At 56.0% G+C, this 25,049-nt stretch overlaps 1 protein-coding gene across 3 annotated transcripts in view; it reads right to left on the minus strand.

Annotated features, from left to right (window-relative positions):
* UBE2O (ubiquitin conjugating enzyme E2 O) overlaps positions 1-25,049 on the minus strand; it is a 47,834-nt gene that overhangs the window by 3,202 nt on the left and 19,583 nt on the right. Inside the window, exons 1-15 of one of the 3 annotated variants that reach the window (XM_019745486.2) lie at positions 21,710-21,855; positions 10,248-10,307; positions 10,028-10,138; positions 8,032-8,129; positions 7,444-7,507; positions 6,643-6,786; positions 6,092-6,201; positions 5,812-5,962; positions 5,078-5,550; positions 4,547-4,701; positions 4,171-4,283; positions 3,963-4,091; positions 3,118-3,207; positions 1,530-2,226; positions 1,118-1,254 (exon numbers count right to left, since the gene is read on the minus strand). In XM_019745486.2, the coding sequence (XP_019601045.1) occupies positions 1,118-1,254; positions 1,530-2,226; positions 3,118-3,207; positions 3,963-4,091; positions 4,171-4,283; positions 4,547-4,701; positions 5,078-5,550; positions 5,812-5,962; positions 6,092-6,201; positions 6,643-6,786; positions 7,444-7,507; positions 8,032-8,129; positions 10,028-10,138; positions 10,248-10,307; positions 21,710-21,763 (2,586 nt within the window). In that variant the 5' untranslated portion in view covers positions 21,764-21,855. Of the gene's footprint in view, positions 1-1,117; positions 1,255-1,529; positions 2,227-3,117; positions 3,208-3,962; positions 4,092-4,170; positions 4,284-4,546; positions 4,702-5,077; positions 5,551-5,811; positions 5,963-6,091; positions 6,202-6,642; positions 6,787-7,443; positions 7,508-8,031; positions 8,130-10,027; positions 10,139-10,247; positions 10,308-21,709; positions 21,856-25,049 lie in introns of those variants that run through there. The other 2 variants (XM_074319571.1, XM_019745489.2) reach the window with 2 other exon arrangements.

Here is a 25,049-nt window from a genome sequence, read left to right on the forward strand (position 1 = left end):
GTGTGTGTCGGGTGGGGAGGTGGTATCAACTTCCAGGGCCGTGTGCCTGGGGGTGAGTGACAAGCTGGGAAGATGGCGAGGGCAAAGCACCGAATGGAATGATGGAACTCTCTCATGTACGTCTTCCCTGGGGCCACCATGTGGGGTCAGGTTCCCACACCACTTGAAAAAAACAGAACAAAATATACTATTCCCTTCGTCCCACAGCAGAGCTGAGACAGGTTGGAATTTTCAAAAGGAATTTTACCAAAACCCAAGAAAAACCAAAAGTGTCAAGAAGGACCGCAAGCAGCAGCAGCTCTGTACACGTGGCTGGCCCCGCCCTGTGGCTCCTGGCCGCTGTGGGCCCATCTGCCCCCCCCCCCATCTGTAGTTCCTCCTGTGGCCCCTTCCTCCAGGGCTGGGCCAGACGTAAATCCAGGGTCTTGCATGGCACCTGGCACACAGCAGGGGCTCAGTAAAGGTTCACTGAATAAATAAGGTGGCAGATGGAATGGGTTTGCCCATTGCTGGTACAAGCAAGGAAGCGCCAACTCAGCATGACTCAAACCCTAGGCCCAGGCCACGAAGACAGGAGTGGAAATGGAGTGTGACGTGGCCATGTGAGGGTGCTATTCTGCAGCTAAAGAGGAAGGAACTAGATCAATATGAATCCACATGGGTCGGTCTCAAAATTTACCTTGCTGAGTGAAAAAAAGCAAATTACAGGTGACGTTTACAATGACGCAATTTATGTAAAACAAATCATTTAAAAGAGCATTATAGTGATGCATGAGAATGTGAGAATATAAAGAAAGGCCGTCTGCGAGGAGACCCACCAAACTCCTGACGTCATGACTGCTGGAGGTGGAGTGGGGATTGATCAAAGGCAACTTCAGCTGTTTCTATAATGTTCTACTTTTTCAAAAAGAAGACTAGACTCAGGTAATAGTTAAACATTTAAAACTAACTTTAAAACAGGGAGGAAAGGAAAGACACATGTGCGACCTTTGCCCTCACCTGACTGAGCCTGTTTCTTGCCCTGTACGGGGTTAGGTGGCTCTAGGTGCTACTCAGGCCTGAAGGTCAGGGCCCACACCCGCACCTGCCCACACCAAGCCCATGCCAGGCTACTTGCCATTCTATCCTCAAAAGTCTTGACCATGATGCCATCGGGCAGCGAGGTAGCCAGCAGCGCCATCTCCTTCCGTACCGTGCTGAAGAACTTCTTGGCTTCTGCAGGCTGGAACTCAATTTTCTTAAAAGAGTGATTCGCTAGAGGGGCAGAGAGAATGGTTACTCCCCAGGGGCGAGGCCCTGGAAAGGCAGCTGCTGCCCATGGGCAGCTTGGCCTGGAGGGGCAGCTGCTGGGTATGCTCCCCAGACGGGCGAATAAACCTGCATACATCCCCCCACCTCTCCTGGCGCCAGGACTGGTGACCACATCAGGGCAAGGTGCTATCCCCCACGCCAACCCTGGAGCGGCAGCGGGGCTGGGAGGGGCTAGCCACCTGCCCCCCAGCGCTGTAAACATGGAAGGGGTAACTCACAGGGCGCAAACTCCAGCACCGAGAAGACCTCGCCCTTGGCGCTGGTGAAGGTGACTCCGGGCTTGCCGCCACACTGCTGGCAGAGCACCGGGGTCTCGCTGGGCCACTCGGCCTTCACAGGTGACTGTGCCTCGGCCTTCTCCTCCTTGCGCTCTGTGTCTGGCATGGCCTCCATCTTCTCCTCCTCTGCGATGGCCACGTTGTCCAGGGTCTTCTTGAGGTTTTCCTGCAGCTTCTTGATGTCATCCAGAAACTTCTTCTCCCGAGTTGGTTTCTCAGGCTCCACCGTGGGGGACGTGGGGGAGCCCGTCAGCAGCTGCTCCACGGTCATGTTCTTGAGGCTCTCCAGGATCTTGATGGCCTCTTTCAACTCCCGGAAGCTCTTCGGGGGCCCATCCTTGCCGGCCTTCTCCATGAGCCCCGCCACAGGGGCGGCCATGGCCACAGCCCCCTGAATAGCGGCTGTGGCTGCTTCTTCGCTGATCACCAGCCCCTTGTCCTCCTCGGGGGCCGATGGCTGCTCAGCGGGCGGAATGGGGGGCTCCTCTCCCTTGGGGTGCTCATCCTCCACCAGCCCAGTGTCCGTCTCCCAGCTGTCACTGTCATCCTCCCACTCATCTGAGGACGCCCCACTGGTGCTGCCGTCCACCGAATCGTAATCCGACTCCTCGATCTCAGACTCGATGTTGTACAAGTGCTGCAGGCAGACAGACGGCCGCTCAAGGGCTCTGCGCGGCCTGGGACCCGACCCCAGAGCTCACGGTGACGGGCACGCTGAGGCCTGACAGCCCGGCCCCAGCCTTTCCCCTCCTGCTCTGGACTCTGCGGTTTCTCTGCTCTCAGCGGTACCTGTCTCCGGGACGTGCCTTCACCTGCTCCACCCTTACAACAAGACCAGGAGCCCCAGCCAACAGGCCTCTCTTGCCCGTGTGCACTCAGTCTGCACTTGACCTTGGGGGCAAATCCAGACCCACTCCCAGAGGCCTCTGTGGGGCTGTACTGGGAGCTGGGAACTTGTCAGAGGATGGGGAGGTGTGGGAGAGCTGGCCTGTGTCACAGGCTGCTCCCATCCCTGGAGGAGAGGTGAGCCACTTCCTTCCCCAACGCCATGGTGGCGCCAGGAAGGGGAGCTGGGATGTGAGGATGGCGCAAACAAGGGGGCAAAGAAATGGTACTGAGAACAGCCCTGCAGCTCAGAACCCACCAGCAGGTGCTGGGGCAAGATCTTCTCCTTTCGCTTCCTGATCTGTGGAAGTTTCCCCAGAAATGTCAGTGGCTCTGTCATCTATGTGAAGTAACCTGTGCTTTATGAGCATAGTGAGGCGGAGATCCAGGCAAATCCGGGAGGTGTGTGAAAAGTTGCACACACACCTGGCAATCTGGGGAGATTGTGGGGCTTTGCGTGTAATACTGCCCTTCCTCTCAAGCTTTCCCTGAAACCTTATTACCCAAAAGGAGACTCCCTTTGCCAGGACGATCTGAGAACCTGTCTTCCTGTTCCTTGAGCGGGGACAGGAGACAGACCATGGCTACCGGCCCAGCCACCACAGTTGTGAGCCAAATAGTTTGGGGCTTGGCAGGGCCTTACCTGGGGCAGGATGATGGTCTTTGAGTTATCAGCCCACACCACCTCCACCTTGCTGCTGACGTCCACGCGGGCCACCTGGCCCACCGACGGCTGCAGGGAAAACAGGACAGGATCAAGGGTGCAGTCCTCCAGGAGGGGTGGGGGCCAGGGCACATCTGAAAGGGAGCTCTAGCCGTGGGTGGCAAGGGTGAGGCCATGAAAATAGGAGAGATGTGGGCACCAGCCAGAGGCCACAGTGACGGACTGAAGTGTGGGACCCTCTTGTTCAAACACGTCCAACGTGCCCAGTCCACTAAGCTCCCCCCCTTCACCTGGCAGCCGAGTACACAACCCCCACTAACTCCCTTCCTCTTGAAGCATTCTGGTCGCTCTGGGCTTCCAGGCATTCCCAGGACGGGGTTCTAGCCTCTGGACTTCTGTTCCTACTCGTCCTCTGCTCGAATCTGCCTGACCCCAACCAAGGTGCCTGCCTTTTCTCCAAGGCGCTGCTCAGATGCCACCTCCCCCAGCCTCTCCTGTGCGCCCGCAGCACTCAACTTCACGCTCACGGCACTTAGGACAAGGAGCACAGCTTCCCTAATCCCCAGAACCAGTGCGGCTCAGGGAGCAGCTGCGTGAGTGCAGTCTGGTCCCGGCAGGCAGGCAGGCGAGCTCTTCTAGGTGGTCAGGCTGAGCGGCACCTCTGCTGTGGGCAGCTGCTCTGCTGGGGAAGGTGCCTGGGGCAGCCTGGAGCCTAGAGGACTTGCAGGTCTTGTCTCCTGGAGCCACCTGGTGGCACCACCAGGCACTGCAGCCACTGCAGGCAGGGGGCAGCTAGAAAAACCTGAACTTGGTGGGGCACCTACCTCGTCCTCCTTGGGAGGAGCCCCATCCTCGGTATTGCCGATGCGGATGACGATATCGGTTGTGCGGAACCGGAAGTCGGGGTGGTCGGCAATGTCGTAAACACTTACGTCTTCCTCTTCTCCAATCAGCTGGGGCACAAGACGGGTTGTTAGGAACTAGCCCACCAGAACCCACCCTGAAGGAAGAGGCAGGGCTGCACACACTCACCTCCACATCATCCCCACTTGGCCGCAGCTTGAACCACTTCACTACGCAGGTGCGACCCACGTGGTCCCCAGACTGCACCACGCCGTAGACGGCAGGGTCTGGACAGCTCTGGGCTAGGGAACCAGAGGAGGGCACACCACTAGCTCAGGAGCCCTGCTGCTGCCACCTGCCACCCACCCACTACATGTCAACCACAGCAGGGCACAGAACCCACTTGTTCCCTGGCTAGGTCCGCGGAGGACAGAAAATACCCCCCTGGTCCTCAAAAGAGCAAGCCCCTGCCCCCCCAACGGGAGTCTCCCGCTGCCCCTGCGGCCTCCGCCCCTGGCCCGAGCCCACCCAGCCCTCGGCAGGGACGGCCCCAGAGAGGCACTACCTCGCTTATCCACCACGAAGTCTCCGGGGCAGAACTCGTTGTTGTCCAGGTGGTGGACGGGGAAGAGGTCATTGGAGCGGATGTTGCACTCCACGGAGCCGTCCTGCCACATCACGTCTGCCGAGGTCATCGTGGTCACCACCTCCACCGCCACCCTGCAGGGCAGGACCAGTGAGCCAGGCCACGCAACAGGAAAGGGCCGGCACTCCTTCTACCCCTCCCCTCCGGGCTCGGTGACCTGAAACTCTTAGTCCCAGGCAAGAAGGGAGCAAAACAGGTCCCACGCACGCCCTGCGATCACCTCTGAGCACCGCCCGGTTTGGGAGAGCACAAGGGAACGTGCTCCCGGAGGCCACACTCGGGCCAACGCCACCACCCCCGTCCGTCTTACTCCCGGGCCCACCCCAGGCACTCATGTCGCCTCAGCTGGGTACCCTGAGCGTGACGGGGCTTGCAGACGGTGGGTGCGGGTGCCACGGGGATGGTCTCCGGCTGCACCCTCAGCTGGGGGGGTGGGCGCCCTGGGTGTACCTGTCCCCCGGCTTGAAGTCCCGAGTGATTTTATTCTTCTTCCTCTTGTGTTTCCGCTTTAAGTTCTTGATAGACAAAGGGATGCTCTTTTTGCGACTCGTGCCGCTGCCGCTCTGGGAGGAAGTGGTGGAGCTGGCAGAGGACGTGACTGAGCTGGTGTCATCTGTGTCGTCCGCAGCCTCGTCGTCTGCGTCCTGCTCAGCCGAGTGCAGCCTGTCATCTCCACCCTCCTTCAGCAGGAAGGGGGGCAGCTGCTCGCTGGCCTCCTGCGCCTCCTCTGGGCCCTCGTCCTGCATCTCCACCGGGCTGGCGGACCCGTCGGGCGTCTCCTCAGGGCTGGCGGACCCCGTTTCGCTCTTGGCTTTGGCCCCCCCTTTCCTGCCTGGGTCCTCCATGGAGTGGTGCCTGGAGCACTGAGTATCCGGGGAGCAGGACATGATCCGCACAACCTGCTTCTTCAACAGGCGCTTCACCTGCGGCGGCAGGGCAGGGAGGAGGGAGCTGTGGCGAGCAGGCCGACACGGCCCACCCTGGGCATGTGGGAAACCCAGGCAGGCCTGAGCCCAGGCAGCTGGATCTGGGGGCTGGGGGTGACAGCTATACACACCTAAGTGGCCTGCAAGGGTCATCAGGACTGCCCCCCAGGCCTGAAGCACAGACCGTCCTTCCTGGCTGCGGAAATGGCTCAAGGCCAGTTCCTCAAACGCCCACCAGCCCCAAGCCCGAGGACATACCTTCTTGGCCATAGAGCCCTCCCCCTGGGCGCAGTGTTTTTCTGGACATTCACAGGCAATCTTGGCCAGCTCTACCTTGGCTGGGAAGACAAACAGACAGCGCTCCCCCAGCTGCCGCTGAGCATGGTCAAAGCATCCGAGACGCTTCACCCTGGGAGGTGGAGGAGAAGCAGGGGCTGGACCAGCAGTTCCCGGCCCCCCATCTGTGACTGTGGCCCAGAGACTTGTTCAGGCGTGCCCCTGGGGTTGCTGGCGTGGGTGGCATGCTGGAGCCGCTCACCTGCCTAGGTTTTCCTGGGTGATGACAGAAGGTGGGGGACTGACGCTGTCCGTGCCCCCTGGACAGAAGCTCTTGGTAATCCATGTGACTTTCAGTTCCACAACCTGCACCTGGGGATGAGTGGGACAGGCCGCAGTCAGCAGGTTTGGACAGCTCTCTCTTTAAGCGACTGCCCAGAGCCCAGCTGGCCTCTAGGACAGGAAGTGGGTCTTCATAGTGTTGTACCAAGTACAAACACCCCCAGAGGAGGCCCCACCTGTAACTGGAGCCCCACCCTACGGGTCCCAGTCACCTCCTCCCCACCAGTCAGGGCCCAGTGGACCTGCCACTCGCCACTCTCCCACCACGCTCGGCCTGGGCAGTCAAGCTAGGGAACAGCTGTCTCCTGGTCACCCCATGACCACAGCCTGGGTTCCCTTTATTGTCAAAGCCCTGTCAGACCAACAGGGTCCAGAGACCAAGGAGCGGGGCTGAGCCCTGAGAGCAGGCAAAGAAGGGCAGGCAGCGCTGATCCAGGCGCGGAGGTGGGCGCCCCAACCCCCAGGCCCTACCTCTTCCACCACCACCCGGAACTTGCTCTTGGTGCTGAGCACCGGCTTGACCCCTGACAGCCACTGGACACTGGAGAAGATCTTGGCGGGGCCGATGAGCACCTGGCCCGGGTAGAAGCCGTAGGAATCATCAAAGAAGAGACCCTGCGGGATGTGGGACGAGGGAAAGTCCTTGTGATCAGGCCTCCTCAGTGGACGGTGCTCTCCGTGCTCCCCCCGCCAGGCCCCCTCCTCTCCCAACACCACAGCCCCCCTCCTCCAAAGGCCTCTACACTCCCTAAAACAAACCCTAAAGCTCCAGAGCGGTACCTGTCAAACCTCAGGTGGATATCAATCACCTGGAGAGCTTATTAAAACGCAGATTTGCCTCATCTGTTTCCCAGAAGCTCTCAGGCCACGCCCATGCTGCCTGTGACACTTTGAGGATTAAAGCTCTAGAGGGCAGTGGTCCCCAAAGCCGTTTGACCCTGCACATACACCCCCAGTATACTCATTTACAAACTGTGTCGTATGCTACTGTTCTAAAGTGTCACACTGTACTAAAACACTGCATCCACTTACCAGAAAAATGGAGATTTTAAAGGATGAGATAAAAGTTAACAAACTGCAAAGGAAAGTTCTGGTATTTTCTGCCCACATGCAGACTTTCAGATCTTCTGGCACACACACACCCCTTGTGTAGAAGCTGCTTTGTCTAGAGGCAGCGTTTAGCCTGGGCCGGCTACAGGGTCTTGGCTAACAAGTCCTTTCAAGCCCACAGGGCCAAGGAACATGAGACCCCCCGCCCCCCGCCAAACGTACTGAGTCACTGACGTGCGGGCAGACGTCATAGAGCTTGGCACCATCTTCTGTGTTCATGGAGCACCTGAAACAGTGAACATGGGCTTGGTGTGCACACGGCACAGGACCGCGTGGCAGGGGACGTGGCAGCCAGCGCCCGGTGTGGCGCTGACCGGTATCAAAGGGAGTGTCCAGAGGCATCGCGATGGCGCATGCCCTAAGATGGCAGTCGTCCTGCGTCCACAGCGTAGCCTCTGAACGGGAACAAGTAACTCCTAAAATGGACAAGACCCTGACCCCCTATCTGAGTGCTCAGCACCACTGAAGTGTCTAAAATAAAGCATCAGCCCCCAGCAGATCTCCTCAGTGATAATGCTTCTCTCCCTGAGCCAACGTAGGGCACAGAGCAGACACTGAGCGACAGAATCAGGCTGCGGCGAGGAGACCCGCCCAGGGTCGGGCCCTGAGACGCAAGGTCCTGTGTGCCCACAGCACCTGTCATGGCCCCTGATGAAATCTATCATCACCGGCCCATGAGAAAACCCCCCCTCCCCTCCTTCCAGCAGCTGCCCCAGCGAGCGGACGGCTCCTTTGTGGTGAGCTATGTACCTGGCACCATTGGACAGCTTCAGAATGATCTGGTTCTTCAAGTCGTAGACCTTCCCCAGCCAGCAGTCATAGGCAATGTAGTCTCCATACATGAAGGGCTGCAGACCAAGGGGTCAGGTGTGAGCTGGCCAGTGACACTAGTGCCCAGGGCACTCACCCTGCTTCGCCCACTGAGACAGGAGGAGCATCTCTGTCGCCTACTGCCTGGGCTCGTCAGTACTGGACCACGGAACTGCTACACTTGGCCTCCCCAAGTTCTAAGCTGCACCCCACTTCCCGTCCCAGTGTGGAGGAGGTGGCAGGGTGCTGCCTGGTGGTGATGGGAGAGTTGTGCAGAGACCTGACAGCATCCACGGATACAGGACTCTTGGGTGGGAGTGGGCTGTGAAGGTCAGTCACACGGACAAGGAAAGAAAGTGATTTTAGTAAATACACAAATACACTGAGGATACGGAGAACCAAGTTTCTGACAGTTGGGGAAGGTACCCACTACTATACACGAGAAGCGAGGAGAAAGACAGGCATTGGAACTGGAGGTGTCATGACGGACTCGTATTTTGATGTACACATAGAACAGGCATTGACAAATTTAGATGTGTGTGTCTAAATGGATACTCATACATGTATGTACTAGTTCTGTCCTGGAAGGGCCTGGTAGCAATTAGCACACCGGGGCTCCTTGGAGAAATGGTTGATTCTCAGGCTGGATCAGAAAAAATGCAAGATGGAAAGCAAGAAAGTGCTGGGGACGTGTCAAAAGGGCACAGATGCCAGCTTCAAGGGGCTCCTTAAAGGGGCCAAACCTGGGTCATTTAAGCAACCAAACAAATAATGGCAGTAATGGATTACAACCAATGAATAAAACAGGAATCTCTGAGTCCATACTGATGTAAAAAATGAATAAATAAGTAAGTGAGGCAGGAGGTGAAGTGCTTCCATATAGTAGAACGCCACCAATGAAAGCGAGGAGGGAATGATGGAGGCATAAAATTGCCATTTAGCCACCATCACGTGCTGGCTGGTCCAGGCGGGAACTGTCAGTGGAGGCTGAGGCTGGCGGCCTGGGGTTTGACAAGTTACAGGTTACTGACGGAATCCCGAATGTCTGCCCACAAAACAGAATTACTCGCAATGGGGTAAGCGGTGACGGTGGTGGGGAGGCGTGGCGGACACCAACACGAGCAGGGGTGGCCATGAAGACCGCCGTGGTGCCGCCGCTGGACCTCATGGGCCACAGAAAAGCTCGGAGCATTTCTGCGGCAGCCCTGCCAAGGGCGCAGGATCCGACGCTGGTCCTGAGCCAACAGCAGGGAGCTCCACGCTCGGGTCAGTGACAGACGTGTTGGGACACAGCAGGCAAAGCAAGGCTGGGGAACTGGCCCAGACTGGAGGAGATCGAGTTGACCACTAAATGCAAAGTGTGTCCCTGAATGGAATTCTGGATCAGGAAGGGAACCAGGACATTGCTGGGACAACTGAATGGGGTCTGTGGATCCGACCGTAATGTAGCAATTGCCCAATTTGGGGGCTGAGTGGTGGTTATCAGGAGAGTGTTCCTACACAATTTAGGGCTCACGGGCATCGTATCTGTAGCTTCAAATGTGTGAGCAAAAGAGACTAAGGAGAAGGAGGTGACGTGGGGAGGACGGCAGAAGGTGATGGAGCAAATGGTGAAACGTGAACAGCTGAGGAACCTGGGCCAGGCAAGGGATACAAGAACTTACAGGGTTTTGGTAAGTTTGAAGTCATTTAAAACACGAACTATTGAAAAGAAACTTGTTTAGAGAAGTGTTAGAGGAGAAAGGCAACTAGGTAAAGAGAAGCACACCTGCAACCTATGCCGGAGCTGGAGACGCAAGGTCGCCTCCTGACAAGCAGCGGCAGGGAGCGGGCAGGCAGGCAGGCTCCGAGGGAGTGAGCAGCCCTGTGCTGCCGTGTGCCGTGGGGCAAAGCACAGAGCCCCAGGGAAACGGGGGGTGTGTGCGGGGGGGCTCACCCAGATGTGCTGCAGGTCCTTGCTGTTGACCGGGTAGATGATGCAGTTGGTGCCGATGAGTTTGACGGCGCAGTCAATGCTGACGTCGGTCACGGTGCCACACTGACTGTCCTGGGGAGGAGAAGGCATCCAGGCCCAGCCAGGCACACGCCGCCGGCCGCTGTGGGCGGGGCCAGACCCCCCCAAGCAGCCCCCCGCAGGGATGGGACACAGGACTCACGGTGGATCGCATGTGCCGGACCACATCCCGGGGCACCACGGAGCGGTCCTCTAGTTTCAGCTGCACCAGAAAACACGAGTGTGAGAGAACGGCCTCGGCATCACTGCGGGGGATGCACGCGTCTCCCAGCTTCCTGGGGAAGGCTGACGCTACCGCTCAGTGCACACATCCCGAGTGCTGAGCTCGGCTTTCACAAACTGCACACACGCCTCCAATTGCACCCAGATCAAGAGACAGAACTCCAGGCACTAAACTACCCCCCACCAAAGGCCAACACTACTGGAGGTCATTTGATCGTACTGGAGTGTGACGAAATGACGGATCGCATAAGGCCTCATTTAAAAGAAAGACTTAAGAGCCCACTCTACGGCGACACGTTTTGATGTGAGTGAAATCCTTTCTATTAATACCTTCTGCAAGTGCCGCCCTCCAAGCCCGCTGATGAGTGCCGAGGAGGGAGTGGGGTGAAGAAGAGCGTGACGGGGGGTGTGTGGGTCACCCTGAAGCCCATTATCATCCAATAGCACCTGCTAATCCGGGCTATCCTTCCTGACCAGCTGCAGCCTGCTCTTTATCTACCGTGCTGCGGTGTCCTGCGGGCTGCTGAGTAACTCGGGCTTTGGGGGCCTGGCCAACTACAGAGCGAGCACCTGCTGCAGCCCCCCATGAGCAGCCGCCCCCCCAGACGACAGCCAGGGCCTCAGGAGAGCTGTCCCCTCCCTCTGCCCGGCACTGGATCCCCCTCCAACAGCCCAGGCGGGAGACGGTTCTCCATCAGGCCAGAGCGTCTCCCTGCTGTTCGTGGTAACGGCGGGTCTCTGTGACTGCCCCACTGCCCACCTCCTTTGGATGGGCATCTCTAGGACCTCGAACTGCGGGGGTGGAATATCTGTTCCCTCACCCAACACTCCCTCCACTCTCAAGCCCTGGGGCATGGAAAGGTGACCTCCTGGGAAGGAGAACTGAGACACTGAAAAAGACACTGGCTCAAGGCCACTGAAATTTGGCAAGGATGACTAAAACCAACTCTGCTATCAGCAGAACGTGACTTACAAAAAAGTAACGGGGAAGCAATGGACCCTGCCATCAACAAACAGTGGAGATTTTCCTACAGGGAACATAAAAGCCCACGACCCAGATGCGAACAAGCCCAGGTGTTCAATCTGGGCGTCCTTGAGCCAGACCGTACGTGCCAGCTCCAAAACAGGCAAATTGCTCACATCCACATGTATAAAACGGGTGACAGCAGCCATCTCAGAGTGGTTGAGGGGATTAATTAGGCAATGAAAACACAGATGGTTGCAGGGCGCCTGGCACATGTGCTCAGCAGACCCTGGCTGTGATCACGCCACCCGAGTCCACTGGCCCCCCCTCAGGGCGTAGGCTGAAGACGCTGAGTCCAGGTTCGTCTTACCTCTCTGCTCAAAGGTCCCAGGAGGCTGTGAGGGACCACGTGTCGTTCTGCTAAGGGTGTGCTGGGATGGCAGCACCACTTTCCCAACTCAAAGAACGCCCTATCCTGTAACCTTCTGTGCCCAAATCTCTGGTCTGGGACATGGCATGTTCAGTGCTGTCCCACCCTATTTCAAATCTCTGCTCTCATTTTAGACTTCAAAAAACCACAATTGCAGGTCTTTCCAAGTTGCCATAGAAACCAGAAGCAGCAGGCCCAGGAAACGCAATGGGAGAGACACTGCACTGTGTGGGGTGGGAGGGGATGTCATCGGTGAGCTGTGACAGCCGGCACAGGCTGTCTTGCCAGCTCAGGGATCCCTGAGAAGAGACCCAAGTTGAGTCTGCATATCGTGTCCCCATCTTGGCGTGTGTTGGTCCCTGAGAGCTTCCATGAAAGGGACACAGAGTGGCACAGGCACAGACCCTAAATCAGAGTAGTCTTCGGTGGGACACTGTCCAGTCTCACTCACGCTGGCCATGGGACACTACTCCTGAGGGTGGAGGGGAAACAGAGGCTCTGCTCTGAGGCTGAAGCAGGAACAACAGCCAGTGAAGGCTGGCGCCACCGCAAGGCCGGCGGTTTCCTCCGCCTTCCTTTGTGGAACCTCCGCCTTGGCTGCAGTGTTTCCAGGAGAGAGGGAGTGTGGTGAGCAAACGCTGTCCTCTGGATGTGGGGCTCCTGACCTGTGCTTGGCCTTCTGCCAGAGTGTGGCTCCAGGATGATGCTCAGTCTCCAGGCTCTTCTAGTCTCCCAGGACAAGGAGTGACATTTGTAAAGCCCTGGCACTGCTGGCAGCAGAGAGGGAGTGGCAGGGAGAACGAAGTGGTGTGGTGGCCACTCTTCTGGCTATATTCCCTTCCCCTGGGAATTCCAGACGATGAGAAAAGGGTGTCTGGACGGGCTCAGCATGACTCACCAGGCTCTCCATTCTTTCACAACTTTCCCTCCCATGCCCGCTGTCCCACCCGTCCCGGGCAGTGCCGCTCTCCAAATACGAGTGCTCGCCCACCTGTGCGCCTCTCACTGCACAGTCCTTCCAATCGTCCTCCTTTCCTCTCACACTCTCACCATGTGCTACCTGCATCATGCAGGCTTTCAGTGTCCCCATTCTGGAAGGGAGCTCTGTGCTCCTGGGGCCTCCTCGTAACACACAACTGGGGTTTACTACATTCAAGGCAGTTTTCTAGGCACCTTCTGTTTTGATCTGTGAAATCCTTCACAACTCCACGAAGCAAGTGTACTATTATGGTCATTTCCAGTTTACAGACAAGTAAACTGAGACCGAGAGAAAATAAGTAACTTGTTCGTGGTCCGACAGCTCCTGAGTGGTGGAGCCGGGACTTGAGCTCAGGCAGTCTAGCTCGAGACCATCCTGCCCTAGAGCTGTGGAGATAAGAATGGAGTAAAAAATATTTCTGGCAGGTCCACACATTCTAAAAGACTGATTATTCTCCGGGTTCTTAAAGCAACAAATGCCCTGTTCACTTCTAGGGCCTGTGGAAGGCTGTGGCCGCTGCTGCGATGTCACCACGGCGCTGGGCGCCTGCTGCCGAGGATTCAGGTGGGAGAAGCCAGGCAGTTTGCCCTCCTCTCCTCATCTCACCCATCCAAGATCACGCCCGGGCACAGACCACAAGCACCAGACACCCCAGAGGCTAACACTAGAGGGCGCTGTGACTGCACTATGGAAACGCCAGCTTCTAGAGGAAACTAAGCCATGAAACTACCATGTGTTGTTAGGCGAACCCTGAATGTCATTTAAAAAAACTGTTACCAGGGTGCAATCTGAGGTGGGGATGGACAGAATTCAACTGTCATTATAAGTCTTAAAATTCTGAAGAACCTCTCAGGTGGTGAACTATTAACATCTAACATTTCTTGAGGGAAAACTACAGCTTATCAAAAGTTTCTGAACAGCAATTAAAAAAAAAAAGGAGAAAAAGACAAGAAGGCTACCGCACCAAAATGTTGAAGTGTCTTGGATGAGGAGGTGTTAGAAATGAACGTGCGTTCCTTTGGACGCCGCTGTGACATGTCTGCAGGACGCATGTGCCTGGTAGGACCCGAGACCGAACCCTTGGCTCCCACGTCCTCCTCCAGAACAGGAGGGTCAGACAACACACCTGCCCTCCATGGAGAGGGCTTCCGGCACCTGCCTCCCGGAGGGGTTCACTCATCTGGGCAGTGATGACAGTACCGTCCATGGGCCAGCCACTGAGGAGACAAGATCCTTCTCTCTCAAAGCACGCCTTCTAGCACGGGGGGGGGGGGGGGGGGGCGCATGTGACTTATTTTAAGTGGGTGGTCAGGAAAGTCCACTCCAAAGTGACATCTGCTCTGAGACCAGAGTGCAACAAGGGAGGGAGCTTTCCAAGCAGAGAAGAGCTGCCATGAAGCCCCTGGGAGGAGTGTTCCACGACCAGCAGAGGCCCGGAGGACCACGCTGAGCAAGCTCCCAAGGAGAGCAGGAGGAGGTGAGGCCGGGGCTTCAGGCCCCAAGACAATCAGGGAGCCCTGGAGGGTCTGTCCTGGGCAAGGCGGATGCCCCCACCCCTGCAGGGATCTGAGCAGAGGGCCTGCATGGCGGTCACGTGAAAAGGACCATCTGGCTGTGGGGCAGAGCACATGCTATGAGGGGGGAAGGAGACCACAGTTAGCCCAGTGGTTCTCAAAAGGGGACAACTTTGCCCCCAGAGGACATCTGGAACATCCGGAGACATTTTGGGTTGTGACCACTGGGGCAAGGGGCTTCTGGTATGTAGTAGGTAGAGCCCAGGGTTACTGCTAAACATCTGACATCACAGACACACACAGCTCCATCCCCCCCCACGCCCCCGCCCCCCCCCCCCACAGGGTCAGGCTGAGAAGCCCCGAGGCTGTTTCCAGGAGGGTGGTGCTAAGGGTGAAAGGATCACCCCCCCCACCACAGATTCTGAAGACAGAGCTCATGAGGTGCTTCCAGGCACAAAGCAATACAGTGACAAAGGGAGGACAGTCACCATGGCAGGGAGGCGGGCACCTCCCTCCCATCCCCACTGGAGGTCCAAGGAGCTGAGCCCTGGCTGGGGGGACCAGTCTCCTCCCCTCGCCCTGACCCCCAGAGGCCCACGCTGCTCCCATGAGCAGTCCCGAGGCCCACGCTGACACCCTAACAGGAACGGAGCTGGGCCGCCAACTGTCGGGTCTACACCCCCATTTACAACATTGCTCTTGAATGACCTGAGAGAACTCAAATTCACTGTATAAAAATGTTCCAAGGATACAAAAAGGCCAACTGAGGCCGATCAATGGCTTGAAAATAGAAGGGAGCTGCTATAAGAAGCTAACTTCCCAGTGGATTTGAACGTCACATCCATTAGGACTGGGTGGCCCTAAGGCTGGAGGCCAGCACGTGCCCTGGGGGAAAAAGGCAACTTCATGCCTGGTCACCAGCATCCGGGGAGAGGGGAAGCTGCAGACAGTCCAGCAGAAGCCAAAGGAGGGGCCTTACGGATGTCTCAGCATTGTGTCAAGGCTGCCAGCCCCGAACCCACCACGGTCAGCTCCTGTCAAACTCCGGGGAGGCCAAAACAGAGAGAAGACGGGGGTGCTCTCCTCCTTCAGGCCCACAGGAGGAAACCAACCCAGACTTTTCCGGGGGTGCTGAGGTCATCAGACCTTCACCGACAGCTGGGCGTAGCTTCCAACAAAAGGCCCAGCACAGCGCACCCACTGGGTCTTAATAAACAGTCTGAGACCGCAAGCCCCACACCGTGCCCCTCGCGAGGGAGTAGAAAACGGGACAGCTTGCAGGGCCCCCAGTTTGGGTCTGCAGGAGCCTCGGGGCACTCAGCGAGGAAACCCTCTTTCTTTGGAAAAGAAAAACAAGTCACCCTTGCTGCTTTGCCTGGTGAGAGGAGAGGGGAAGGTGGCAGGGCCCAACGGGCACATGAAGGAGTTAGGCTGTTCACCTAGGCCAGGACTCAAAGAACAGATTCCTGAAAGGCATATGAGGTCGGACCAGCACTGGAAACTTCTAAAGGCTCGCTACTTCCCAAGGGATAAAAACAATCTGAGAAACACCATCCCTTCTGCCCCCACACAGCCTGAGCTGAGCCTGAGTCCTGGCGAACAGAAAAGGGGTGAAACAGGACAGTGGTCAGTGGGGCTGCCAATCGTGTTGGGTGCCCCAGGGTCTCCTAACCAGTCCCTCACCCCCTCTGCTGAGGTTACAGACACTGCAGAAGACCCTTGTAGTTCTGCTGTTGTCCCTGAGCCGGAAGGGCCCAGCAATGCCACCTGTGGGCCCCCTGGGCTGCGAGCAGCCTATGTCCCTGCAGTGGGGCCACACAGCTGTACTACCATACAAACTGGGTACTACCATACAAGCTGGAGAGCGAGAGTGAGAGTGAGAGTGAGAGAGAGAGAGAGCGCGCGCGCGACAGACACACACACACACACACACACACACACACGCGCGCGCGCGCGCGCGCGCGCGCGCTTCACTGCCTGAGAAGCCCAGCTCAGGTTTTGGAGGGTTAGAATAGAGGAAACCACTCAATAGCAACTTTGCTCAAACCTACAAATGAGGTCAATGAAATTTTTTTAGGGTTTCAGATTCAAGGTTAGAAAAGAATACAAATGTAAAATAAGGAATGTACATTGTCTTCAAAGAATTTCCAAGGATCTGGCATAGAAATGGCCGGGGAGGAGAACGGGCAGGCCCAGGACATTAACCCCTTCTTCGCTCCAAGGCAAATGCAACCTGGGGGCCAAGGAAGCAACTTAGGCCAGATCAGAGAAGTTATCCTGCGGTGTGGAATTCTGGAAAAGCTCTGGAAACCCTAGAATGGAATGCTCCCGAGGGCAGTGTTTTTCACACTATGTTTTTCACATATTTGGGGAGGGAGGGGGGTCATCGGAGGGCATCGCAGGCAGTAAGGCTAGGCACTGTTTTGAGAAAACTTTTCCACTGACATACATAATGTATATGCGTCCTGGGTCACAATGTAAAATGTATATTCTACAGTGGGTCACTTTCGAGAAGTCGCTGAGCCCCACCCCGCCGGTATCTACCAGGTGCCTGTTGGGCTGGTTCTCTCTGCTAGGGTTTAGCCAGTTACCTCAAGGGAAGAGACGTCTCTTCTCATCAGAGGTTGATCTAGAGCCAAAACGCATGCAAGCAAACAACCAAACAAACTCCAACCAGGATCTATGTGGGGTGGAGAAGTTTTAACTCTTTCTGATATTACTTAAAATGTCCATAAATCAGCTTTCAAAACAGTACAACTGGGAGTGGCAGGAAATGGCACTGACTGTGGGTTGGAGCTGGGCTCCTCTTCTAGAGTCTTTCTAAGCCCGAGTTGCCAGTTCTGACTGGATCTGGGGAGATGACTGGTCAGTGGGTCTTGAGCACGCCAGTGTAAGGACTTTCTCAAAGCAGTTGACCATCACGTGGCTGTGCCCCCAGTAACCCGGCAATCAGCAAGCTGACCACCTTTTTTACCAGCAAAACACAAATGCTGGTGCCCCTAACTAACAAATTCTGTCCATCAAGTGCTGCAGAAACCCTTTAACTGAAGCTCCGCTAAAACCAAGTACTGAGGCCAATCAATTCAGTTGTTTTTGAGTGTTTTCTATAAATTCAGAATGAGACAAAAATATAAATATGCAGGAATGTGCCTAGGCTTTAAAGAACTCACATTTAGATGAGGCACACATAATAAAATACCTGAAAACATTTATACACAAGTATACACACTGCTGAGCTGGGTAGAGGGACAAACATTCCTGCTCCTGGACGGCAGGTGGGGGAAGGCAGGAAGGGCTGGGCTGCAGAGGAACTGTCCACCAGCAGTGCAGGCAAGGGGCGGCCTCGGGCCACCCCCAACTCCTCTGTTTCAGATGCGAATTGGCCAGGCCTCTGTGCGCTCAACCCCCAGAGGCTGCCCAGGGGCCAACCCAGGTCCCACCCCGGGGAACCCCTGTCTGATCACACAATGCGGACAAAAAACAAACAAAAGGCCTGCAATCGGGGCCAGGAGATGCAGCATGACTGCACCACTGCTTGGAAGCTGCAGCGGCAGCTTGCCAGCTTGCTGAAATGGCCTGGAGGCACAGCCTGCCCAAGGGGACAGAGAAAGGGGATGAATCCAACCGCCTGCTAAGTGAGGGGAAGGACTGGGGAGCTGCACCCGGGTCTCTGCAGCTCTGCGGTGTTGGGGACGCAGCGTCCTGGTGCGGCCCAGGGCAAGAGCCAGCCGGCCTGGAGCCAGGAGCCCAGCACTGCTCCCTAGTCTTGATCCCGAGCTTGTCAACATGGCTTAAAAAGGACAGAAGAGCCCAGGACTCCTGGGTTTGAAGGCAGGGGACAAACAGGAAGCTTTAGGAGGAGAAGGCCTCCTTCCTGAAAGGTAGAACGTAAACAGGACTTCACGGTTGTTCTAGGGACTGGGAAGCAGTCCTGGGGCTGCCAGGCAGCCAGGAGAGCACGCAGGGAGCAGCTCACCGCCCAGGCGTCCAGGCGTCCAGGCGGGGAGAGCTCCTGGCCTCACAACTGCCTTCCAGACCCCGCCCCATGTCTGATGTCAGCTTAGAGCACAGCATGAGGCCCAGGTGGTGGTCACATGGGCAGACCTTTACTGAGCTCGCCCTGTGCGGGAAGAGCTCCGCCTGCTCTGCCTCTCCCAACCCTCCTGACCCCACGTGGGAGGTCCTACTGAGGTTGCTGTCACTCTAAGAGGCCTGGAGAAGAGGCCCACGGCCACCAGGCTCCAGGACCCCAAGCCCTGGTTTAGCTAGCCTGTCCTTCCTCCTTTGGGGGTGTGGCCCTTTGGCATGGCTCTGGCTACCCCTGGAACAATTAGAGCCGTGCTGACCCTCAAAGTGTGGGCTCCAACTGGCAGCCCGGCCTTTTGCCGGAGTGCACTGGCGATGCAGCCTCTCAGCCCCTGCCCCAATCCTGCTGCCCGGGACGCCACACGCTAACAAGATCGCAGGTGACCTGTGTGCAATGCACATCACCTTGTCCTCATGTAACGGTGGCGGCATCAAAAGGGAGCGAAGGCCCGGCCCCAGACGCACCGGCCATCGCAGTCCCCACGATGGTACTCTGCAAACAGGCATTCTGAAAACGTCCCCAAAGCAACTGTGATTCATATCCCCCTAGTCTGACTGGCACTTTAAAGACAGCAAGGGAGGAGGAGAAATCGCCAAAAGGGCCTTATCTGAGTCCAGCGGGGCAGGCCCGGCCCACTCCCTATTGTGACAGCACGTGGCAGAAACACAACCTCCCGGAACTCCTACCAGCCTCCACTCGTTTCTCAAACACCCACGGTTACTATTTCCAGGCAGAGGAGATGGATACCCATCCTGGGCTACTGGGCGTCACTAGGGTACCCACTGGCCTGGCGACTCCTGGGGCTGATGTCACCTCTTTGTTTGATTACTAAGCCTGAAAACCTCAACTGCCCGCTCCTCCACCGCTATTTCTCCCTAGGCGCACGCACAGTAGCTCAGCTCAGGAGGAGACAGCTCTGAGCCGGGACTAAAATACTGTACAAACAAAAAAGCGGAATCACTGAGACGGGGAGGAAGGATCCCTCCACACCGACAGGTGCAGTGGCCACGCCTAGCAGCTGCGTGCGCTGGGGAAGAGCCATCGCCCCCTGGGCGGCAATCACCACCTGGGATGGGCAGCCCGCGCTCCAGAGCCTGCGCCCTCCCAGCACACCTGCCCAGCACCTGGCCCTCCCGAGGGCCATGTAGACAGTCTTGAGTGTGTGCCCCCAGGTTCCCCCCAAGCCAGCGGCCGAAAGGAAAAGGTGTCCCTGGTCTGCACAGCCTGAGAAAACCTGTGACAGGAGCATTGGGCCCAACAGCTTCTCTCCTGAGGAGCTTACAGCTCAGCCGGAAAAAACAAATATATGGAATAACATTTACAAAGACAGAAACAAGGTGCCACAATTTCTCCCAGGGTGCACCTTGATTTAGACGCCGTTCCTAAAAGTTTCATAAATTGAACAGATTTTAGCTAGACCAAGGGAGCTATGTCACGAAAACCCACAGGAAATCTTACAGTGTGCAAATAACCACCCTCTTGTTTATATGGTCAAAATCCCCCGTCCTTTAATGAGTACGGACACACCCACACACGAGGGTGAGGATACCCCAGGAGAGAATGAGAAAGTGTGTGCTGGAGGGGGGTGCTCTGAGCCGGGCCATAGGGGCTGTCACTAACCTATCGTGTTTCCCCGAAAATAAGACCAGGTCTTATATTAACTTTTGCTCTGAAAGACGCATTAGGGCTCATGTTCAGGGGATGTCATCCTGAAAAATCACGCTTGGGCTTATTTTCCAGTCAGGTCTTATGTTCGGGGAAACACGGTATCTTGAGTGAGGAGGAAACAGCACTGCTTGGGCCCCAGCAGGTCCAGCAGGCAGGTGATCTCAGGGCTGAGAGGAGGGAGGGAGGGAGAGCAGAGGCAGAGAAAGGAGCGTGTGAGTAACTCACAGGCCTCACCCACAGCCTCCTCGAGGACGCTCTTCTCCCTATTCAGATGGGCAACCACGTCCACAGAGCTGGGAAGTACCGGAGTGAGCTGCTCCCCAGCCCGCTCCCCGCACCACACTGTCCCATGCGGTGTCAGGGAAAGCGGGAATCAGAGCACAGACACCAGCCCACGAGCCCCAGGACTGTGCCCTTCAGATGATGTCTTCTGTACAATCAAGCAGGAAATGTCCTGCCCTCCTCAGGGCGCCTCTGGGCCCACACGGAAGGACTTCTCAGCCAGAACTCAGGCGATCAGACCCGAAGGAGGACACATGTCCTGAGAGAGAGCAACATTTCTTCGCACCACAGGACACCACTTCTAGACGCCGTGCCTTGGTGTCAGCAACTGCAAGGTGGGGTTTCGGCCGACCACACACTACTGGTCTTTGAAGGGCAACTGGTGGGACTGGCCCCATAGAAAGGGGAGGAAGACTGGATATTTAACTTGGAGCACTGAAATAACCAAAGATTATGAAGATAAACGGAGGCAGCCTCGACAGCCCCTTGTGGGGAGGACTAGGTCTTAAGAGAGCTATTTATCGGAAGCCTTGGATCTCTTTTAAAATACAGATTCCTGATTTTTTTTTAACCCCAAACTTACTGAATAAATCTTTAGACAAAGCCAGATGTCTATTTCTTAACGTTCCCTGGGCAAGTCCAATAATCAGCCTTGTTAAAACTGTTCTAATTCAACCAGTAAGTTTCCCTTTCTTCTAGAACAAAATTGAACCCCAACTACTTAGGGACATTTGTTTTCAATTAAAAAAAATTTTAAAGATATAAACCTGGGATCAAGATGCAAAAAGCAAGGTGGATTGAAATAATTAACAAAGCGAGACCTGACTGATCCCACGCCAGTATTCCCGGGCACACCCCTCCTGAGGTTCCGCCCCTAAATCCATGCACAGGCACCGGGTCCCCAAAATCATGTGGCCCCGACTCTGACCCGCCCCTGCTTGGGTGGTGAAGGCCCTGGGCTAGGGCAGCTCCCAGAGAGGCACCAAGAACAAAGCCCTAGGCTCTGAGGCAGCTTTTAACAGCCCAATGACCAAGAGACACGGGACCTGACCCAGGCCGGCTGCTGCCAAAGCGGCCAAGCAGATTCTGCCAGCATGCATCCTCGGACACCTGGGGGACAGTGCTGCCACCTGAAAGACTTCCAGGCAGGGAGGCAGCTCCTGGGTCCACACTGTGGCCACGAGAACCTGATTTTTAGAGCTGGGCTACAGGATGGGAAGGAGCAAGTGCATAAAATCTGGCTCTCCCGGGATCTAAGAACCCCGCGAATGAGACAGACCCTCCCACTGGCAGGAGGACGTGTCACTGCCTGGTCCAGATCCTCCGAGATGGCCATCAGGATCTCAGCTTATAGATGCTCCCGCTCCCTTTCTTGACTTTCCCCACTGAGAACCCCAGAAAAATGACACAACCTTCAAAATGACGTCATCTTCGGTCAGCAAAGAACTGAGGCCTCACCCTTTCCGGCAGCGGCGTGTGATATCCAGCCTCACCTCCACCCAGCGCACCCATGGTGCCTCTGTCCAGCTCCCAAACGCTGAGGACCAGCTAGCTGCTAATCAATAGCCACTCTCTGCAAAACGCATCCTACCTTCCGAAGCAGACGCAGACAGAAAGGGACTCACTCAGCACTGCTATTTTTAAAAATGCAAATATGGTAGGAAAAGGCAGTAAAAACGACACACCAGAGCCCTGATCCAAGGCTGCCTCTGACGCTCCTCGGGGGCCAGGTTCTCACTGAATTAGGGGTGCAGTGGGGGCACAGGGTGGCTGGTCTTCCTGTGCAGTTTTTTCTTGTGAGCTCAGAGCGGAGAAGACCCCCTCCACCCTCCCACAGGCAGGCGAGGGGAATCCACCTGGGGGTGTCACCATCCTCCCCGGAATGGCTACACCAGAACAATGTTGGTTCTCCACTTCCTTCAATTCCCAAACTACCGTTTTCCAAGACAAACTGGGGTGGATGCTGCAAACATTTCTTTTCCCCAGGGAAGCAGGAGCTTGGTGAAGGCAGGAGAAGCCGAGGAGGAGGAGGAGGAGGAGGAGGAGGAGGAGGAGGAGGAACAAGCCCCCTGGGACTGACAGCAAGCGGGGGTCTTGCATCATCTGGTGGTGGTCCTGACAGCTTCCCACACCGGCCTGATCTGCAACCTCAACGTCACCGACACACGGAGCCCACGGGCAGGCTGACCCCGCTGGGCATCAGCAGACGTGGCCTCAACGCTCCAAAGTGCCAGCGTTCAAAAGTGACACCTTCTTCTCCTCAGCACCCCCACGTCACTAAAATTAGGTCAGGACAGGATCAGGTAGCCGGCCCTCGAAGCAAAGATTTCTGATAAAATGAAATACTGCATTCAGCAGCCCATTTCTGGGCGGAGTTCGTGGTAACTGGCACGGCTGGGAAGATGGAAAGGACTCACCACCACCCGTGGAAAGAGGTGAGGAGGAAATACCTGCTGGTACTGGAGGCTTATCTCCCGTGGGCCCCTGGTCCTCTAACGGAAAGTGGGAGCTGTCACAGCCCCCAGAAGTTCCCCACAGCTGAACCGAACTGTAACAAAACACTGCAAAATGAAGTCACAATCTGCCGTCGTTTATGGAGGACACAAGTCACCACCCTTACCAGAGACTGAGACACCAGCGTCCTCCTCACCTCAGCCACGAGGGCATAGAATGTGATTGGAGCGACTGTTTTCTCCCAAGATGGCAGTAATGAGCACCAATGAGCTGCAGTCATACGTTACAAGAGACGCAGTGGGGTTTCAGGACCCCTGGTTGAGAAGGGCTGGACACTTTCTGGGGTACGCTTCCCCTTGTACGGGATAAACATCTCAGCTTCCCCTCTCGCCTAACTGGGCTATGGCTCTTATCCCCGGGTCCTGGGAGCTGGCCAACAGGGCGCTGGACCGAGGCTGAAGGACCAGAAGGCAGCTCCAGACTGTTGTCTCCAGGAGGCGGGGTCCAGGCGCGCTCAGGGACCCCCAGGCCGAAGGAGAGGAAGGTGGGGACAGACGAAGACATCGCAAGGGCTCTGCTCCCGTCCTGCCTTCAGGGGCCAGCCAAGCCACAGGAGGGTGAAGGCGGGCCTGAGGCAATGAGTTTGAGATCTTGTGGTAAGAAATCAAACCCGTTAGCTCTCTTGCCCTCCCTTGCTCCCACCGCCTCCTCCATGCTTTCCCAGCTACGTCATGTCAGTAGTTTGGACTGTCCTGAAACAGATGAGCACAGAAGCTGTTAAATGAATTACACAGGGACAAGGTGGGACAGAGCCGAGCTCCAGCCCTGGCTCTGCTGCATCGGGAAGAGTCTGGACAGAGCCTGTCCTGTACAGAAGGCTGGGCTCCCCACAGTTTGCTTCCTTTGACATTTACGATAGCTGCACGCTTGACTGACTGTAGACCATCCATCCATTCACCCATGCACCAAGCAACAAACTAAATGCCAGCTAAGATGCCAGGCGCCGTGCTGATGCTGACGGAACATCGGCAAACAAGCGACGGAGCCCGTGCAGAGCCCAGAGAAGGGTGGGGAGGACAGGTGGTCCAGGAAGCAGCTACACACTGACACACGCCAGGCTGGCTGGGGAAGGAGGCCCTGCCCCAGGGAACAGTCGCAGCTTCCTGTCTGCCCCCACCCCCACCCCCGCCCCACGGCCGCACTCAAGTCTGAGCAGATGTCACCGCCTCAGAAAAGCCATCTCTGCCCCGGATCCAGAATTACTTGCCCTCATTCTCTAGCCCCCTCCCCCATTTTATTTTTCTCCATGGTGCTCTCCATTCCCAGTATCTGTTACGTCTGTCACCCTATCAGAATGGGAACCCCAGGAAGGCAGGTGACTTTCATGAGACTGCTGAGTGATTCTAAATTTCTGTGAGAACTTAAAGTACGGGTGACTGGGCCAAAGGAAGCAACCAGGGTCAGGAGCTACCGTCCAGAACGGGCTTCTCGACGGCAGGTCTGCGTACCACCGAAAAGCCTCAAGGAGACATACTCCTCTGTCCTTCAGGGTCACACCTGCACTGTCCAACAGGGAGGACACCAGCCGTGCGTGGCTACTGAGCACCTGAAATGCGACCGAGTCTGACCACAGATGTGCTATAGCACAGACCGGATTTCACAGACTTAGTCTGAAGATGTGAACTACCCCGTTATTGTTTTTTATATTCATCACATGTTGAAATGATATCTTGGATCTATATTGGCTTAAATAAAATTTATTAAAATTATTTTCACCTGTTCCTTTTTATGTTTTTAATGTGGCCACTAAAAAAAAAATCCTCAATTACCTATGTGGCTCATATTGCGTTTCTATTAAACAGTGTTGGTTTAAACTTGTAAATTAAAAACAAAAATCAAAGAGCATCAAAATAGCAGCTCCCGTCTTACTGTCTCAATAGTGCTCCCTTGAAGCAACCACTTTCTAATTTCTTAGTAGTTTGAATTATTAGCCATATGTATAAACAATATGCTTACACCTCTAACTCCTAGTTCATTACATGTAGACGTTACCTATTGACTTCCTGTTTCTCACCCGTGTCCTGACAACCTCTTACCTTGAGCCCATCCTTCCACCAGTTCTATTGCAGTAACCGAAACAATATAAATGTGTTGTAATGGAGTAAATATAGCTCACAGCTGACCAAGTGGCCCGCTGTGAATACACACAACCTGTGCACACACTGAGAATCCTGGCAGATGCCTATCCATAACTTTTCCAGGCATGCTCAAATAATCCATCAGGTATCTCTGGGTTTTGTCTTTCTTGGAGCCCTCCTGTCGTGCGAGGCAGCTTGCAGGGGCC

This window comes from Rhinolophus sinicus, linkage group LG15, assembly GCF_036562045.2.
Source record: "Rhinolophus sinicus isolate RSC01 linkage group LG15, ASM3656204v1, whole genome shotgun sequence".
Taxonomy (NCBI): Eukaryota; Metazoa; Chordata; class Mammalia; order Chiroptera; family Rhinolophidae; genus Rhinolophus; species Rhinolophus sinicus.